This window comes from Spermophilus citellus (genome assembly GCF_964194105.1).
Source record: "Spermophilus citellus genome assembly, chromosome: 5".
In the NCBI taxonomy this organism is placed as follows: Eukaryota; Metazoa; Chordata; class Mammalia; order Rodentia; family Sciuridae; genus Spermophilus; species Spermophilus citellus.
Window position 1 is genome coordinate 85,705,652 of NC_138186.1, and position 19,693 is coordinate 85,725,344.

The 19,693-nt window shown below is 35.9% G+C and overlaps 1 protein-coding gene across 4 annotated transcripts in view; it reads right to left on the minus strand.

Moving 5' to 3' along the window:
• COL12A1 (collagen type XII alpha 1 chain) overlaps nt 1-19,693 on the minus strand; it is a 118,153-nt gene that overhangs the window by 25,955 nt on the left and 72,505 nt on the right. For all 4 annotated transcript variants that reach the window (XM_081294898.1, XM_081294897.1, XM_081294900.1 and 1 more), the window contains 15 exons: nt 18,523-18,665; nt 16,631-16,760; nt 14,484-14,603; nt 12,891-13,037; nt 11,829-11,945; nt 11,530-11,676; nt 11,020-11,094; nt 9,114-9,253; nt 7,145-7,268; nt 6,829-6,972; nt 5,077-5,241; nt 3,743-3,781; nt 3,508-3,646; nt 1,355-1,497; nt 892-1,001 (listed from right to left, as the gene is read on the minus strand). In XM_081294898.1, coding sequence (XP_081151024.1) covers nt 892-1,001; nt 1,355-1,497; nt 3,508-3,646; nt 3,743-3,781; nt 5,077-5,241; nt 6,829-6,972; nt 7,145-7,268; nt 9,114-9,253; nt 11,020-11,094; nt 11,530-11,676; nt 11,829-11,945; nt 12,891-13,037; nt 14,484-14,603; nt 16,631-16,760; nt 18,523-18,665 — 1,883 coding nt within the window. The remainder of the gene's footprint in view (nt 1-891; nt 1,002-1,354; nt 1,498-3,507; nt 3,647-3,742; nt 3,782-5,076; nt 5,242-6,828; nt 6,973-7,144; nt 7,269-9,113; nt 9,254-11,019; nt 11,095-11,529; nt 11,677-11,828; nt 11,946-12,890; nt 13,038-14,483; nt 14,604-16,630; nt 16,761-18,522; nt 18,666-19,693) is intronic.

Sequence of the window (19,693 nt, forward strand, 5' to 3'; positions counted from 1 at the left end):
ATTTGTCTTTTATACGTGGGGCTTATCTTTCTGCATGTCATACTTGTAGAAAATTTAGACCTTTTGTGCAATGACTGGTTCCTGTTAACATACTCCAATGCATGAAAGGATATCATAAAAGGTTTATTCCTAACCTAGACTGACCCTTTTTTTCCTAATGCTCCCAACTTCAATACTTATTTGTCAACTAGTTGAACTAGTTTATAGTTCACTAGCATGTTTGTAACTTTTCAATAAGCAAGCAAGCAAAAAGCTCCTGTTCTATATAGAATAGTATCAATTCAAATATAATCTGCTAAATTATTAAGCTTCTCAAACTTGAAGACATAAATATTCACAACAAAATGACAAGTAGAAAAATAGGTGAACAATATTGTAACCTTCTGATTCAATTGTTGAAAGATATAAACTTTGAAAATAAATTAAAAGATTAATAGGTTAATAGTAGTTATCCATCTTCCCTCTTTCTCTCTCTCTCTCTCTCTCTCTCTCCCACCCTGCCCCCTCTCTCTCATACTGGGAATTGAATCCTGGAACTTTGCTCCTGAGTTACATCCCCAGCCCTTTTAATTTTTTATTTTGAGGCAGAGTCTTGCTAAAGTGCCCAGGCTGACCTAGAACTTGAGGTCCTCTGGCCTCAGCCACCTAAGTAGCTGGGATCACAGACTGTACCACCACACCCACCAGCAATAATCTCTTGACTAATAGAATCATTACCTCAAATTTATGAATTAATCAAATTATCTAAAATAATATTATCCTTTTGAAAGACATAGCTAGAACTCTACCAATTTAACATGACATCTTAATAAATAATAAAAGAAATTAGTTTTTATTTTTAAGTCATATCCTTTTTTTAGAAATAAGACTTAGAAAATCTTACATTTTTACCTTATGAAAACTTCCATAAAATAATGTCTTTACTTCATCTGTGTCAAATGTAACTGTTTGCACCTCGCCTCTTGTATCCTTATTGAAGAATGATAATGTCTTACTAGAAGCTGTAAGCAACATGAGATTGTTATTAAATCACATGCATGGCATACTTTTTATTGTAAGTATTAGCAAACCACCCTTATTGGAAAACTTCTAAAAATTTCAATAATTTCACTTGCACTAATATAAAAGTAGAATATTTACTGATGTTATATTTTTAAAAGTTTAATATAAAAGCATATACTAAGTATATATGTGTGTGAGTTTTAAAACATATACTATTCAAATTCTGAATAACCAAGTACTCAGTATGAACTTAGTTATATTCAGAAGGTCTCTAGAGAGAAAAGAGAAGGAAAGGGAAAAACATAATCAAAACTATGTCTGCATGTGCCTTAAAACAGGATAAAATCCTTACGATCTGCAATCACTCCAACTTGTGGTTTGTAGTCTCTGTCTGTAATTTGCCAAATTGCAAAAGGATCATTGGGAGATTCTGGGAGAAGTCTGAACAATAGTATAATTGTGTATGAAGGAGGAAGTCCATTTGGATGCAGGTCTCTGTGAGATAAAACAAAATAGGTTAATAAATAAATAAAATGAATAAATAAGAATTTTTTTCATCAGAAACAGAGAAAACCATTAGACCATAATCTCATTATGAGGGACTATTTACAATGAGCCAATTCAATAATAAAATGAGAAAATTTTATAAAATACATCAAAAGAATAAACACTAAAGACCCATTATGAAAATAGCAGATTATTTATTTGATAAAGTCACAAAAGTCTGGGAAATTACTGAATAGTCTTTTGTTCTACTCTTAATAATGAATTTCTTCTAGACACATAGAGGACTATAATATCATGTAATAATTTTAGGGTGATAAACACTATTACTATAGATATCGTGTGAAGAGAATGAATCTGACTAAACATTAATTTCCAATGTCAAGGGGATAAGATCACAGGCAAGTGGGTTATGGCTTTAATTTCTCTCTCCCTATCACTGATAATGTTTTGCACTTCCAAATTCCTCTGTTGAAATCAAATAAATCACCTCAAGAAGCCTACATATTCCCAAAAATAAAACCAGTTGTAAATGTTAAGGCCATGTACATGTGCAAATGTTTAGTGCTGATAAAGAAATGTGAGTCAATTAAAAGGAAACGTTTCTTGGCTCTAAGGCTGGGAGACAAAAAACTCAGTCCCCTGTGTCCTTCCAGAGTTGAGTCAACATTGTCCTGGAAGAATTTTTTAAGCAGATTTGATCCTTTTGTGTCTGAGACCATGTAACACTTTCTCCCTGAAGGAAGAAAAAAAAGGCCTAGATAATCGAATCTTGGACAGAAAAGAAGCTATGCCTCTACCAATTTTGGCCTAAGGCATAAAATGTGTCTTGTGACCTCCTACAGTGTAACCAATACTTCTGGACTATAGTGCTGCTTTGCATCATCAAATGTTCTGAGAAAGCTGGCAAGATGCCATTTATATATTCAAGAAATATCTATCCACATCCATGTTAAAAATAATATTTTCTCCCTATTACCTCATCTCTCATGTAGCCCTTTTTTCTCTTTCCCTATTTAACAAACCCTTGTGAAAAAAATAGTAATAATTCAATTACATTTATGTTTCTTTCCTTTCATTCAAAAGTTCTGACTCTTGCAAACACAATAGGATGTTGTAAGTTAAAATGTACCTTGAGGTGACTGAAAGAGTTGAACATTGGTTATTGAGGTTTGCTGAAAACTCAAGCACTTCAAACCAACATGGCTAACCATAAAAGAGTCAGGAGTTACAATGTGGTCGAACTACAATACAATCTGCACCTCCTTAAAATTAATCAGCTTTGGTTTTAGTCTGAATTTTCCACTAGCTTTCCCAGAGTATTTCAAATTTCAGACATTATTTTCTGTTCCTGTCCTAAGTTTCTGAAAGCTTTATTTCTTCTTATTCTTTTCTCTCCGTAAGATGCCAAACACATATTTTCAACATTAAAAAGTTTTAGTTTTAAAATGAATAAGAAATACATATTTCTGTTATCATATCCAGGTGCAAACCTCCAGAGCTACCCAACAGATCGCTAGAGTATTAGCCAATAAAAACTAACTGCTGCCTGTCTGTTCATGGACAAGCAAAATTACTGCAGCCCTTCATTTTCTAGAGGTCTGAAACACTAAAAAGAATTCTTGCTCTTGTTCTTCACTTATTTCAGCCAGTCATTCTGTACCACAGGGGGATACTTTCACAATAATAAGCTGCCTTCCTGTTTTAACAGCCTCTTTTAGAAGGAGTATAACTACAACCCTAGCCTGCAATTCCAAAGAATCAGGTTCAGATTCTTGGATCTGGGAATAGTGGGTCATGAGTCCCAGTTCCTTGCTTTCAACCTGCCACACAGCTTGATGGAAGACAATTAACCCAATTCTATTTAAGGAAAACAGAGTAGGTCATCCATAACAAGTCTTCTGACAATTCTGAAGTTCCAAGATTCTAGGAAGTCAGGAAAGATTTCAAGAACCTCTTGCCCATTATAAGGAAAAGGGAACCTCCTGTTTTCACACTTACGCGGTGGGTTGATTGACAAAGGCATTCTTCTGAAGCCTGTAAGAGGAGTAGCTGGGGAAAGACCCTGACTCCAAAGAGACTCCTTGGACAGAAGCAAAATTCTTTTCTGTCAAGTTGTATGCTTCGAGCATCTTAAATCCTTTATATCAAAGAAGAAATTACTAAAATGAGTATATTTTAATTATTTTATTCCTTAAATCTAGAAAGAAGTTAGACCAAGGACATAAATGCTTACCTGGTGAGGTGTAGCCATCCAAATAAATGAGAGGACAACCTGAAATGTACAGAAGTCTTTTAAGTATGACTCACCAACATGATGTACAAACTCTACACACACAGAGAGAGCAGAAATGTATGCACATCAAGTCATGAATCTGTTCATTTATTTATAAAAGTTAACTTGTTGATTTAGCCTTTTATTTCTTATAGGCTTCTTGTGTATAGGAAAAAATGTAATATTAATAATAATTATGCTATTATTATTAATAGGGAAAATAAAGTTTTCTGAATATTCTCTAGTCAAATTGGAATTTTAAATTTTTCTTAAAAATAATAAAAATGGAATTGAAGAGGAAAATTTTCACTTGTTTTTCAGAAAGAAATTTTCTCCCAGAAAATGTGAGATTTAAGCAAAGGGAAAAAAGTTCATTCATCTGTAACCCTCTTCTCTGCCAAACCTCTAGCCTCTCACTGTCTACCACACATAACAAAACAGTGACAAGTATAGCACAATTTTCACCTTGGATCTCCCAAAGCCAGAGGTACCAGAATGCTGCATCCAGGAGCGGAAGGGAGACAGTTCCAGCCCTCTACCCACATTCACCATGGCAGCTCCATTCTGGAGTTCAGTGTAAGTTTTCACGGTAAACCCCTGAGTTTTGTTCACTGTTGCCATCTCAAACCAGAATTTTATATTTATAATCTAATGTTTAATAGGGAAAATATGGCACTTGTAAACTAGAGCCCTGCCTAGGATTAGGAGTGTAAACTGGTCACATAATTGTCTCCCTAATCTTATACCCCAAAATGAATGAGGAAGAAGAAAAATTGACTTAATTGATCTTTAGTCCTTCACTGTAGTTCAAAAGCTGAACTTGGTATAAGAAAAATCTACACCCAAACAAACAAATGAGAATCAACTGAATTTCCATGGATCACGCACGCACAAGCCAGTTGGCCCATTGCTTTCTTGAAGCATGAATGTTGACAGAATACCACCTGGTAATGAACAGGGAAAATCTTCATCTCACAGAAGAGTTTCTATATATGCAATTCTAAGTTGATGATTAATTTTCCTAAATGTCACAGGCACTGAGGTGTTGGGAAATAGTATATTAAAATGCTTTATTTCCATATAAGGGTTATTACATCCTCTATGCTAAAAACGGATTTCTGACAAGCACACATTTAGCAGGATCTCAATGGAACAATGACTCATCAGGTTTTCAAGTGATTTCCCAGGATCTATTTTTGCACAGACTTGATCCCACATAGTATAATTCCATTTAGTGTATAAGTAACCATTTCCCAAGACAATAAAGTTATGGATCTATGTTGACCATGACTTACTCGAAGTGGCAGTTTCACAAACAAATGTAATAAGGTTGTCCTCAATCTTCTCAAAAGATTCAAAGTCGTCCACAATGAACACATGCCGTTCACTTGGCTTGCTGGCAATGTTGGCCAGCTCATTGTAGTCAACATCAGCCACACCAACTACAAAGACACTGAACCCTGCAAAGTAGCATTTATAGAGTAAATTGTATATCCTTTTTCTGCCCTTTATTGTTTTAACAATTCAAAATAAAATCTTATCAGAAATGATACTGTATTTTCTTAGCATGTGCAGCAAGTTCTGGTATTTGACAAAAACTCTCTTTAATGGATAAATATGTTCTTTTAATGAGTATGTGCACAGGGCATGGTGGTGCACTCCTGTGATCCCAGCAGCTTGGGAGGCTGAAGCAGAAAGATTGCAGGTTGCCAGCCTCAGCAACTTGGCAAAGCTCTAAGCAATTTAATGAAACCCTGTCTCAAAACAAAAAAATTAAAAAGGGCTGGGGATGGGTCTCAGCTATTAAACACTCTTGGGTTCATCTATTATCTGGTTTATAAAGTTTGATTCATTAGATCACTTAATAATTAAAAGATAAAGCTTTTAAAAGCAGAGAGACTTGGTGTAAGGCACACAGGCTTCCACAAATCCACTGTCCTAATGTACACATGAATACTGTAATTCTCTTAGGTACCATTAAAAATTTAAATATATGTGACTCAGAAACCAAGAATGGGCTATTTTAAATTTGAATTCTTGAGACTGATTTTTCTCAACAAATTCAGGCTCAAAAAAATGGCAGCAATTTGACTACCTTCAAAATTTGCAATTCCCAGTGGCAATAAATATTCCTTTATTTAGACTAATGCAAATAAACAAAGTTTTCATTCCAAAAGCTTAATTTGACATCAGAAAAAAAAGGATATGAAAGGAATATAAAGTGTGTGTGTGTGTGTGTGTGTGTGTGTGTGTGGCAACTAAAGAAGCAAGCATTCATAATCCCAAACTTAAATCAACTAGAAACCCAAAATATGTGGAAATCTGCTGAAAGTGTATAACCTAATGGCAATAAACTAATAAAGGATTAGTGCAAAGAACAATCTCTATTGAAAGAAGATAGTATAACAGCACTAATCATGATTCATAATTTTAGTCAAAGAATTATGTATGTGCAGATGACAAATTCTATGTAACAAAATGCCTTATAATTTATTGCCACAGATCATGCATGGCATAGAATTCCTTCTAAAATACATCTACCTTGGACCCTGCTTAGGACTGCAGGGGCAGGGAGGGTGTTAATGAAGTACTGAAAGACCTAGTTTCATCTCTAATAATCCTAAATAACTAATCCAAAAGGCAAGGGGCTCTCAGAGTGTTTTGTTAGCAAGATCTATCCCCCTACCCCCCACCACACACATCCCCAAGAGATAGCTTGCAGTACATCTCTTAGCAGTCTGCTTTAAGTCTGCCTCTGAAAAGATGAGCTACAGATGAAGGAATCCTATGTCTCTCCTTGCCCAAGAACCAGCACTAGGATTTATTTCTGCTATGGCAGGGAGCTGCTCAAGGATTATCCCATTATCATTGCTGTCATTTTTGAGCAATTATCTAACTTTTCCATAATTAAATCTAAATTAACATTACAGGTGTACAGAATAAAATGGAATTATAACATAAAATCAGGACTTTTGGTCTTTTGAAATCATTGCTGAACATTAGAAGCTTAAAATAATGAGTGCAATCAAATACATGCTTGTGATTACCTGATTGCTGGATGACAAAAGCCGCCTTCTTGACCTCATCTTGTGACCGCCCATCCGTGACCACAACCAGCACCTTGGGGACATTCTTCCTCATGCCACTTTCCCAGGTCAAGACCTTCTCCTTGATAAATGTGAGGGCCTTGCCTACAGGGTGTGGCATGGAACATTTTAGTATCATCTCACTGAAAAATACCTAAATGTCATGAGTCATGCCCAACTGATAAGAGTCCAGACATTAGGGTGAGATGATACATTCTGTTCTACTACCCCAACTGCGTTGGGGAGTGAAATCCACATAAACCCTGATTCACTGTACCTGTTCTTGTGTTTCCTCCTCTGTATCTAATGTTCTGGAGGGCCCCGAGGGCTAGGGCCTTGTCATTGTACGTATTCAGCTTGAACTCAGACTTGACCTCATCACTGTACTGTACAAATGAAACCTGAAAGGAAATGTTGTTTTCCAGTGAGTAGTCATCTGATTTTACATTTCAATCTTTGAGAGCTTCCTCTAGCTGCAGAACGGCAAAATATTATATGACTGATATTTTAACACTGACTTCTGTTGTCTCATTAAACTCTCTAATTTCCAATCCTTCAAGGAAATTGTCATGATTTACATTAACAATTAAAATATTTTGTAATTCATATGTGCCTTTCTCTAGGATGTAGGCAGAGAAGTGTAAATCTGGGTAACACTGAGGTCTCAGCATGAGCAACAAGGACACACCATCCTGAACTCGGATGTTAAGAGTTCTGCGCCAACTATTCCTTCTCATCGACTACATTCATTCTTAACTGTAATATAAAAATGTTGCATGTGTGATGACAATCAGAACTCATGACTAACAGTAAGAGTGTGATTTTGGTGGAAAGAGTACAGGCTTTATAGTAGCTCAAATCTTAACTCTATACATTAACAGCTGTGTGACATTGGGAAAGTTCTCTGGGCTTTAGTTTCATCAGTAAAGTGGAGATCATCATATTTACCTTCTAGGGTTGCTTTAAGGACTAATTATCACACATACAGACTAATTGGTACACAGAAGTTAGTCAAATATAATAGCTGTCTCTATTAGAAATCTTGATTTCTAAAAAGGGTGAAAAACAGCCTAATTGTTAACACATTTCAAGAAGAATATGGCCAGACTTTTTACTCTTCTTGGGTTGAACAATGTCCACGGGATTATTTGAGGGTTTGAAATGTAGTATATTTCATAAAGTACTATTTCATTATGAGGATGTGGTTTCTCTATGAAATTACTTGTCATTTATTTCAACATATTTTATTTTTATAATGTCTCAAAGATGCTACAATGACGTAAAAACTGCCAAAATAAAGAAGAAAATTCACCAAAATGAATAGAGAAGAAAAGGAAAAGAGGATTTTAAGATATTTAGATAGAAGAGAGCCACACAAATAATGACAATGTAACAAGACATCTGCTGTAATGGCAATATAGAAAAAATACTTCCGGAGCAAGGAACACCTAGAGGCCTCAGGGAACCTCACCAGAAGGGCTGAATTGGAAGGAGTCTTTAAGGAATAGCTAATAATAGACTGAATCAGATTCTCAAAGAAGTCTGAGGAGACTGTCCAAAATAGTTTAGAGCCCCGAGGCTTAAGTGTTCATCTGTTCATGGGTATGTTGGGAATGGTAGATGAGATTCTCAGCTTTATAGGCAGGTTTTGACTAACTGATGAATTACTCTTGGAGGTCTCTCACAGAAATACAGCTGTTCTCAGTTCCTAATCTAGTACAACAAATAAATCTGAAGCAACTTCCCAGCAATATAATTGGTAGTTAACATTTTAGGAAAACAAATTAAATACCCTTCAGGTCAATAATAGACATTCTTCTGGACAGGATAATATGTGTAATGTAATAATAGAGGGGGCAGCAGAGGCCACACAGCCACTCCAGTCACTGCATTCTTCTCACTTTACAGGGCATGACAATCATAATCCATTTGATGTCTAGAACTTTGAATGACCTTTTATGGAAATTCATCATTGTTGGAAATTTTAATCACATTAAAACCAGAATGTTCTAAATTCTCCAGCAGAAATATCATGTAGCCAAAGATAAAAAGGAGAGGAATATTTATTTTCTATTTATTTATCATTAACACCCAAACCCTTCCTAAAAACACATGTGTAATAGCAATAGCAAAGAGTGAAGGTCAAAACATAGTTTATGATGAAATGACTTTCTAGCTAAAAAGAAACATTCAAAAGAGATAGCAAGACACTACAAAGAAGTAACCACTAGCGGAAAGATACTCACCTGAATCCCAGCAGGACTGATTTCATCAAAGGCTCCCACAGTATTAAAGATGAATTTTACAACTTTGTTAAAATTATCATCCCCAATACTCCAAGAGGCATCAGTCAAGAATACAATATCTGCCTTGGCCCCTTTGCATACTGGAAAAAAAAAATACAGGGTAAGCCCCAGTCTCATTAACTCTTTCTATTCAAATGAGTTCATGTAATAATGTAGGATAAAACTTCACTACTTAAAAGTGTGGCTCAATGAAAACAGCACAGCCTGAAAGCATGTCCGAATGCAAACTCCTGGCCTCACCCTAGACTTCCTGACTCAAAATCAGCAATAATAAGATGTCTAAGTGACTCAAGTACAAAAACAGAAGCACAGGTCTAATAGACCCTGATTCTCGCCCTGGGATCACTCTTGTTTAGATCCATTATGCAAAAATATGCTATTGCCTCACAAAAGTCTCCGAGTAGCTTCAAACAATAAATGAGAGGGGACATCAAATGAAAAGCAGTGATGTCTGGAACTGAAAATGGGTTCTCAGTGGTTTGGAGAATTTGAATATAATTATCAAAGATTTGGTGCAAATGAAATGTTTTGTTTTGTTTTTTAAAGTTAAGCCACTAGAGTCATGTGTGGGAAAGAAGAGAAGTAAAATAAAGAAATAACTTTGAGTCTTTTTAGATTTGAAAGCCAAATAAAAATTCTAAAGAAAAATTTAATAAAATTTTAGTTTATGAAAATTAAATGTACAGAATGTACTATAACAAGAGTGAGCCCTAATGTAAACCATGGACTTTGGGTGGTAATGATGTGTCGATGTGATTCATCAGTTGTGACAAATGTACTAATCTGATGAGGGATGTTGATAGATGGGGTTGAGAAGGTAAGACACGGGTGGTTAATGGGCACTCTTTATACTTTCTGCTCAATTTGGCTGTGAAACCAAAATACTATAGAAAATAAAATCTATTAAAAACAACATGTTTTGTTTGGTGGTTCTGTTTTTCAGTACTGGCGATTGAACCCAGGGCCTCATGCCTCTTAGATAAGCCCTCTACCACTGAGCTACACCCATAAACTCCAACATCATTGTTTTAGTTGAGATTATTTATTGAATTTCTTTCAACAGTACAATTTTTTAAAAACCTGTTATTATTTTACCCTTTAAAAATACATTTTATTTTTTAATTTTACTTATATAATAGGTAAGTTATAATAGAGGGGCATTTAATAGGCTTAATAAAGTTGCAACAATCTAGGTCCTCTAATATGAAAAATACTTCTGAAATCTGAAATGCTTTCTGAAAAGCAGAATGTAAAAAAAAAAAAAAAAAAAAAAAAGAATAACCCCAGAGGTTATTTAGCTTAAACATAATCTGATGGAGCTCTGAAGAACTGCCCTCAATTTACTGAGAGCCAAGCCTACCAGCTCAGAGTGTCTTTTTACCAGTTCTCTGCAGCTGACAATTATGTCTCAAACTTTAGTCAATGGAAATTTTTTTAGTTTTTTTAATCCAAGGCTCTTCTCAAGTCAGAAGCCAGAAATTCCAAAATCAAAAGCCTCAGGGATTAGGTTGCAGATATAGCCAAAAAAGGTTCATAGTGCTTCTTGATAACAGCAGCCAGCAGAAAGAAATGGACTATGGAAGGTATTTCTAGATCTCAACCTGCAAAACTGAGAAAATGGAGTTCCAGCCAAAGAGCTGGAGAAGTTTATGACTGATTTTATTCACACTAAAATGTGCCCAGAAAGAGAGGGGAACAAACTACTGGTGATCTTTTTTTTCTACCTGAAAACTCTTCATCAAGAAAAGTAAATCAAAAACATTCCGGATCAATTGTAAATAAGTACATAAGGCATAACTAAGAATTTGCAAATCCTTCAATTCATTGCATAGTTATCTGAACTTACCATCCCGGGCTGGTGGAATAGTGGGAGGAGGAGGAGGTGTGGGTGGTTCTGTAGGAGCTTCAGTTGGTTTTAAGGCTAGAATTTAAAAACAATAATTAGAAAAATACGACATGTGTTCATTTCATATTCCAAAAAATAATCTTAAGGACAATTTGAATCCTCAGCAACAAATCAAGTCTTGTAAAATAAGGATCCAGGCTTATTGGCATTGACATACGGGGAATTCTATTCTATCCAAACTTGGTATCCTTGAGGTTTTCACATGAATTACAGTTGTAGAAAGCACAGATTCAATGGGAAAATGCAAAGCCTTCAGAGAGTGCCAAATGACTAAAAGTCACTCATAAGGATGCACAGTCTCCTTCTTACTCCACTCTGAGGAACCATCATCCCACCATTACTTGCACTCACAGGGAGAAGCACCTGAGCAGGTATCTCTTAAGTCCTCCTCACCTACAATGTTCTATTCTTAAGTCTTATGGAAGATTCCCAAATTGCTCAAAAACTTACTAGTATGTTCTCTGACGGGGACACCTGGCCCCTCCAAATTTGGTGTCTGCACAAACACGGTGACACCATATTCAGCATCTGGTGAAAGGCCCGTGAAGCAGTGGCTGGTTTCTGATCCACGCACGGTAATTTCTTGTCCTCTGGTTCCTGATTGTGACAACAACGAGAAATGCCAGCATTATCATCTATTACAACTAAAGAAATTATACATCATTTAATAAATAAAATGAAATATTCATCACTGAAGTTCAAAATGTTTTCACTATGGGCTATAGTTCATTTTTTTTAGGTGCACATACCATCTGCAGGACTTAGTTTCAGTCTGTAGGAGGTGGCTGCCCGGTGAGGTGACCATCTGACACAGAATGTGTCCCACCCAACCTGGTAAGTTTTCAGATCTGACACATTTAAATACACTACAAAATAAAGAAAGGGAAAAAAAGATTCACTGTGAATAAAGTTAAAAAAAAGCATACTTTTAATCACAACACAATTTTCAAATTTTCACTGTAGCTGAAATATGTCTAAAATGTAATGTTTTCCTTATAAGAAAAATACATGAAAAATACACAAAGCATGGGGCTGGGATTGTGGCTTAGCAGTAGAGCACTTGCCTAGCACGTGTGAGGAACTGGGTTTGATCCTCAGCACTATGTAAAAATAAATAAAATAAAATAAAGGTATTGCGGCCAACTATAACTAAAAATATATATATATTAAGAAAAAAAAGAGATGAAGCATATATGAAAACACACATGAAGAAAGAGCCAAAACGGACCTTCCTTTCTGTCACTGATTTTCAGGAAAAAGAAAATTCCACACAGCCCGGCTCATAAATATGAATGTCAAAGACATCTTATAAAAAACAGTAAATTTTCCTAGAAGGCTAGCTACTAAGTCCTTAAAAAGCTATCAAAGCACTAAGCGTCAAAAAAACAATCTATTTGTGGGACAAGTTAGAGATTCAATGACTCAATCAAATAATATATTAATGAATTCAGGTAATATATATCTTAACATCAAATGTCAAGAAGAACTAGCATTACAACTTTATACAGATTGTACATATGAAATGCCAAATTATACAAAATTTTTATATTTTAGGATTCAAAATATAACAATCTGCATAAAGCAAACACCATATATTCTTATATATTCAACTCCTTTAGGATTTAGATAAGTACCTTGTTTAACTGGATACAAAATCACTGCCTATGTACAACTTAGGAAAAATGCATAATTTTAAAAAGTGAAGTTAAAACAGGCTGGGCTGGAAGAAATATGCATAAATTAAGAAAAGTGAAGTTAAAACAGGCTGGATCACACATTTTCTTACAACCGTGAAGACATGCATGACTCACGTGTAGTGCCTTGATCTGTGAGGGGAACACTGAGTCCAGAGTCATACTGAGCATAAACATTCACGTCATAGGTGGTACTGGGATTGAGATTATGTAACGTGTAGGATGTTACTTCTCCAACAAAGGCTTCCATGGGTTCATTGGAACCTTTACAACAACCACAAAACAATTTAGAAAGATGCAATCATAGCCTCAGATTTCACTCAGCACTAAAGACCCTAAAGTCAAATGGTAGGGAACATCATTCATTCCCATAGCACTTCATCCACTGACTGACTGTGGCACAGGCCACATTCGATGATGAATCTGAAACTGTAGCAAGGACTGACTCTTCACTCTCCTATTCTCAAAGCACAACACAATACCTTGAATGCAGTAGGTGCATAATCAATGCTCTCTTAGTAAATATGTTCTCGTGACTCTTTTTAAATCCACCTTGCCAGAGAAGAGATGCTCAATTAACTTTTTTTTTCAATTTATCATAGAGAAAATCCAAAACCTTCTATCTTGGACCTCATTTCACTTTTTTTTTTCCTCAGTTATCGACTCCCCTTTCTTCCTAAAGTTTTCTATTCTTCTACAGGTTCACTTTCTCTTTCTCTTGTATCTCCTTCATGTTTCTAATTCATAGTCTTCCTGGGTACATTGAAAACGCCCTAGGAAGTTTGATGCAAAAATCATGTTTCTTCTGATTTTAGTAAGCATACAGGCAGAACATGGAAACAGATAGCAAATAATTTACCAGGGTGATATTGATTTTGGTGAAACCGTCAGTGGGGAATTGAAAGCAAGCTTGTCATGAAAAAAACAAAATTCACAAAGTCTATGCCCAAAATAGAATAATACCTAGACACAAGAGTAAAGTACTAAAGTTTATATTGATAAAATCATGACATTTGCAGATAAATGGATGGAGTTGGAGAATATAATGTTAAGTGAAGTTAGCCAATCCTCCCCCCCCAAAAAAAAAAACACTGAATGTTTTCTCTGATATAAGAATACTGATTCATAATGGGGTTGTGGTGGGGAGCATAGAAGGATTAGACAAACTCTAGATAGAACAAGGGGGAGGGAGGGAAAAAGGGAGAATGGGGGTAGGAAAGATGGTGAAATGAGATGGACTTCATTATCCTAAGTACATGTATGAAGACATGAATGGTGTGACTCTACTTTGTGTACAACCAGAGAAATGAAAAATTGTGCTCTACATGTGTCCTATGGATTTAAATGCATTCTTCTGCCATGTTTAACAAATTAGAATAAAAAATAATAAAGACAATAAGAAAAAAGCTTTCATGATCATTAGAATATGTAGAATGACTGAACACATGTAGCTTTGATTTATACAACTTTACAGATCAGATCAAACTTTTCAATCATAAAATTTAATGATGGTCTCATCTATACCCATAGTAACAATGATCCTTTAGACCACTGACTTAAAATATCCATTAGAGAAAATTAACTCTGGTGATAATGGACTTGATATAACTGAACTGCAAGGAGAATCTAATAGTTGAATGCAATAGAGAATATCCTAACATGCAAATAATTTTCCAATGCATTTCTATTATGATAAAGATGCTTCCTTACCCACTGGCTTGTACACAATTTTATATCCAAGAACTGGAGAGGGTGAAGGATCCCAGGACACTCTGAATCTTGTATACCATTCATCAGAGATGTGTATGTTCTGAGGAGGAAGCAGTCCCACTGAAAACAAATATCAACTTGTGTTATTAACCTGGCACAGAGTGAGCACAGAACCTTATGGGTATTATTAGGACAGCCTTATTGGTTTAATTAGCTTAATTTTCTTTTCCAGAAATTAACTAAAAACCATTGAAGTGTTCATAATAGCTTGGTAATTTACAAAATTCAAACGGCTATTCAAATGAATTCAGGAACCTGGTAATTTTCAGAAAAACCTCCTGAGCAGGAGGCAAGATCCAGAGGTGATCTGTAATAAGACTCAAAATTATAGAAAATAGATCTCAGATCTTTTTAAGAATGTTTTAGGTTGGACTGTCAGAACCAGAACACAATTTAGAGGCTATCTGGTTAGACCACACATCACATAAATAAGATATAATTTGTCCAAGACCACACAGCTAGCTAGTGACCGAAACATTATTCTTCCCTTACCCCTCCTTATCTTCCACCAACATAACCTAGACTGCATTCTCAATGCTCCAGAGGCACAGCCTCCAAAACTACACCTTGCAAAATCAATGCTGTTTAGGTGGCATGACAAATAGTTGCTATTATTTATAGCATTACAAAAATAATCCACATTAAAACCTTTTTTTATAAGAGAAACTAGACATGACTTTGGCCGTTTCTAGAAAATTCAAGATGCATTAAATATTTTATTTTGTGTTAGTTTTACATTTTAATAAGCACAAAATTCTGAAATATACTATTTTCCCAGAAAATCACTAAAATGTAGTTTAAAAGGTGGAAAAGGAGAAGTTGTTGAATTAAAATCACCTTGAGTCACTAGACTGTCTCCACTGACTTAATCCTACAGATGATAGTAAATCAATATATAGATTCCTGATCTTGAGAGGCTAGGCTTAATCAATTCTAGCCCTGCTTTTCTCTTAGGAACTTTCCTCTCCCAAATTATGTAACGTTATCAAGAAAATTTAAGCACAAAAAGAGTTTGAGCAAGTGAGTGAAGAAAGAAACCTAAGTAGATTTTTGCTTAATGAAGTAGAAAAGTGGAATGCCAATATTTACCAGTAATAGACCAGGAATCCAACCTGCCTTTCTGCCTGACTAGTGGCTCTCAACCTTGGTTGCACATTTTAACATCTGTAGGCCCAGCCCACACCTCAGACCAGTTACATTAGTATCTCTGGGAGTGATTCCCAGGGACTAGTATTTTTTAAAACTCGTCTAGTGACCTCAATGAGCTATCAAATTAGAGAATTTTTACTCTAACCCATAAGAAGTTGTCATCAATATAGGTTAGAAAGGGGCTTGAATGTTGATAATTTTTTGTAAATTTTTGGTATAATAATTTTTAAATAACTAAATTTTTAGGAAGATGATAAATGCTAATCATTTTTATCACTTAAGATTCACTCACATAATTACAGTAGAGGGGGTAGAGAGAGAAGAGGGGAGGGGAGGGGAGGGGAGGGGGGATAGTAGAGGATAGAAAAGGCAGCAGAATACAACAGACACTAGTATGGCAATATGTAAATCAATGGAAGTGTAACTGATGTGATTCTGCAATCTGTATACAGGGTAAAAATGGGAGTTCATAACCCACTTGAATCAAAGTGTGAAATATGATATGTCAAGAATTATGTAATGTTTTGAACAACCAACAATAAAAAAAAAGATTCACTCACAGCAGAGAATTATTTTAGCTGATATTTAATATTACAGTCTTGACACCAAATCATAACATTATGCAGAGAATATACAACGGTTTTTCAAAGAATAAATAAGATTATCTCAAGCAAAGAAAAATATGCATCCTTTTGTCTTCTTTTTTCCTCTTTCCATGGATCTTTAAATTTTTTAAATAAATTGTGTTCTCATGTAATCATTTTGATAAAAGACAGTGTCAAGTACAAATGTTAATGCAATGTTAATGTAGTAGTCTCTGAGATACATTGGTAGAGACAAATTAAAATATTTTTAAAGGTATAAGAAATAATATTAAAATCCCTACAATTTCAAAGCAAATAAACAAACAAACAAACAAAAAAGTGTCAGACACTAACCAGTTCTTCCATTTCCTGTTAGATGGGCACCATCTCCATCTTCATAAATAGGAATAACAGTAATTTTATATGGAGTATCAGATTGCAGGGGCTGCAGTATTACGTTGTTTCTTCTGCCTGGGACTGTAGTCTGTAGGGAAATTAAATTATACATTTATTGCAAGCCAGATTGCTTCAAGATCAAAAGCCAATATTATTTTATGCATTCATATAAACAATAATGGTTTATTTAAATTTTCTTTTTGTTTCAGAACACTCATGGAAAGACTAATTGTCTACACTGTCTCTATGCAATATGGGATAATGGTTTAAGCGTCCAACAGATGTGAGTTTAGATTCCAGATCAGCTAGTTAATAACCATGTGGCTAAATATCTTTGAAGAAAAACCTGTGGATTAAAGGTAGTAACACACACAACTCAGAAGGCACTGCTGAGTAGAGTAGCGCTCTGCAATAAGTTTGTCTCCACCTCTCATTGTCGTGCATGGTGTTCAGGTAGTCCTTCAACAGCATGTACCCTACACAGGGGAGCCAGGTATGGTACTAGCTACTGGGTAAGCAAAAATGGACTGTTTTTGCCCTCAAAAATATAAGTTTTGCTGACACTAATAAGGTAAAGAAGATGGGAAAGAGAAAATAGAAAACACATTCAACCACAAAGAGGAAATAAACTAGTCATCTCAATTTCTCTTCCAATCCCGTGCTTCGCTTCCACAAACGATAGGGATCAGTTACGCCAGTGATTCTCAGCATAGAATATCATAACTAAAAACAGATTGGTAGAATAAATTATATTTTTAATGTTTTAATAAAATAAATGCCAATTGCACATTTGACTATGGCAAGGCTGAACAAAAACTAAACATAAGCTTTTCTCCTGTAGCAAAAGGTTAAAATCATCTATCTCATTTTGATCAGAAACTCTAAGTGGCAATTATGCATGTTTCTTATTAATAAAAAAGGGACTTTAACTAAAGCATACCATACTAAGTTCAAGTAGATGAAATGTTGCATCCTATGAAGTTCATCAAGGAAGAATGATCTAAGAGGATTTATGTGGCAAAAAGAATGCAAACCTCAGTCCTAACTCTTTTCTAATCATAATTGTGGGTGATCTTCTATAGGCCTATCACAGCAATTAATCACTAATCTTCAGGATAAGTGCTTTCCCATCCATACCAAATGGATATGCGGAGTGAGGGCTATGTGGAAACTACAAGAAATTTGAGCCAGGATCTAAAGAGAAAATACACACTCAAAACGTTAGGAGAGGTTGAGAGTGTGGCTCAGTGGTAGAGCACTTGCCTAAGCATCCTCGAAGCCCTGCCTTTCATCCCCAGTATGGGGGGGGCGGGGGGGTATTGGAGCCAATAAAATTATATATATATATATATATATATATATATATATATATATATATATATATATATATCCCAAAACAAAAGTGTACTGAAAATGTTAAGTTTAGAAAGAAGATAGACCAATTAGCATCACAGTATGGAATGGAGACCTTGAAGAAGAATTAGATTTGAAGAAAAGGTACAGTTTGTATATTCATATCATCTGAACATTCACTTAGATATTCCATTATAAGAGTATCATATTCACTAATTGTTCCTATAAGTAGGTGGTTGGAAATATGCAGGTGATCATGAGTAAGACAGTTTTTCAACATGTTCTTAGAAAAGAAGTGATCCCCGAATCATTGCTTCTCTGTGATGAGGGAAATAGACCAGGCATATTTGGGTGGTCCCCATGTATATCATATATAAAATCTGATTACCACACAATACTCAAGGATCAACTCTAATCACGACATACTTCTTAAGTAGAAATTTGACTTTACCCTCTAACCAGCTAAGAGTGCGTTAATAACTGAATCTTACACTTACATATTCATCAATGGGATCACCAACAGTGGGAGAATAAATGATCCTATATTGCTGAACTGGTCCATCAGCATGATCCCAGGCTACAGAGAGGCTGTTGGTTGTCTCGCCAAAAACTCTCAGATTCCTTGGTCCACTTCGTGGAACTAAATAAATAAAATATGGTAAAATTTGTTTCCTGCCTGAAAGCATTATGAAGGGACATTAAGGAAGGTGCTTGTAGGTATTTCTCCATTCATGATGAGGTTTATTCCTGATAAGATGTCCATATTTTGTGTGAGTTTTTTGTTTGTTTGTTTGTTTTGTTTTTTATTTATATATGACAGCAGAATGCACTGCAATTCTTATTACATATATAGAGCATAATTTTTCATATCTCTGATTGTAAGTGAAATCATAAACAGTACAAGGTGCTAGATTTCAGAACTACAGTTACATGCTAAACTTTCAGTGACACAGAGCTGGATTTGAACCTAGTGTAGAGACTGGGAAAGAAAGGGGTTGTTTTAAATACTGCAAGCACCTCCTTTAATGACACATAGAGACTGAGGTTTCACATTTCCAAAGCGCCCATTTGGTGAGAAGAACCACTGCAGAGCAGAATAAGGAAGAAACCCTTCCTTAATTTAGGTCCCAGATTTGGGGGGGAAAAAAGACTGAAGTTCATTCAAAACAAAACAGACTCATTCAACCATAAAACAGGTAATTTCAGGCTGCCATTCGCCTACGTCTCGCAGACAAATTACTCAGGCGCAGTGCTAAAGAACCCGTGGAAACTGCTTCTTGGGGCCTGCTCCTATCAAAACATACACGGAGCTCGGGGCGGCTGAATTCTGGCTCCCGGAACTGCTCTGGCCCAGGGCTAAGGAGCCCACGGAGGCTGCTTCTTGGAGCCTGCTCCTATCAGAGCATGCACGGAGCCCAGAGAGGCCGGGTTCTGGCTCCCGGAACTGCTCTGGCCCAGGGCTGAAGAACCCGCGGAAACTGCTTCCTGGGGCCTGCTCCTATCAGAACATACACGGAGCCCCTGGAGGCCGAATTCTGGCTCCCAGAACTGCTCTGGCCCAGGGCTAAGGAGCCCGTGGAGGCTGCTTCTTGGAGCTTGCTCCTATCAGAGCATTCACGGAGCCCAGAGCGGCCGAGTTCTGGCTCCCGGAGCTGCTCTGACCCAGGG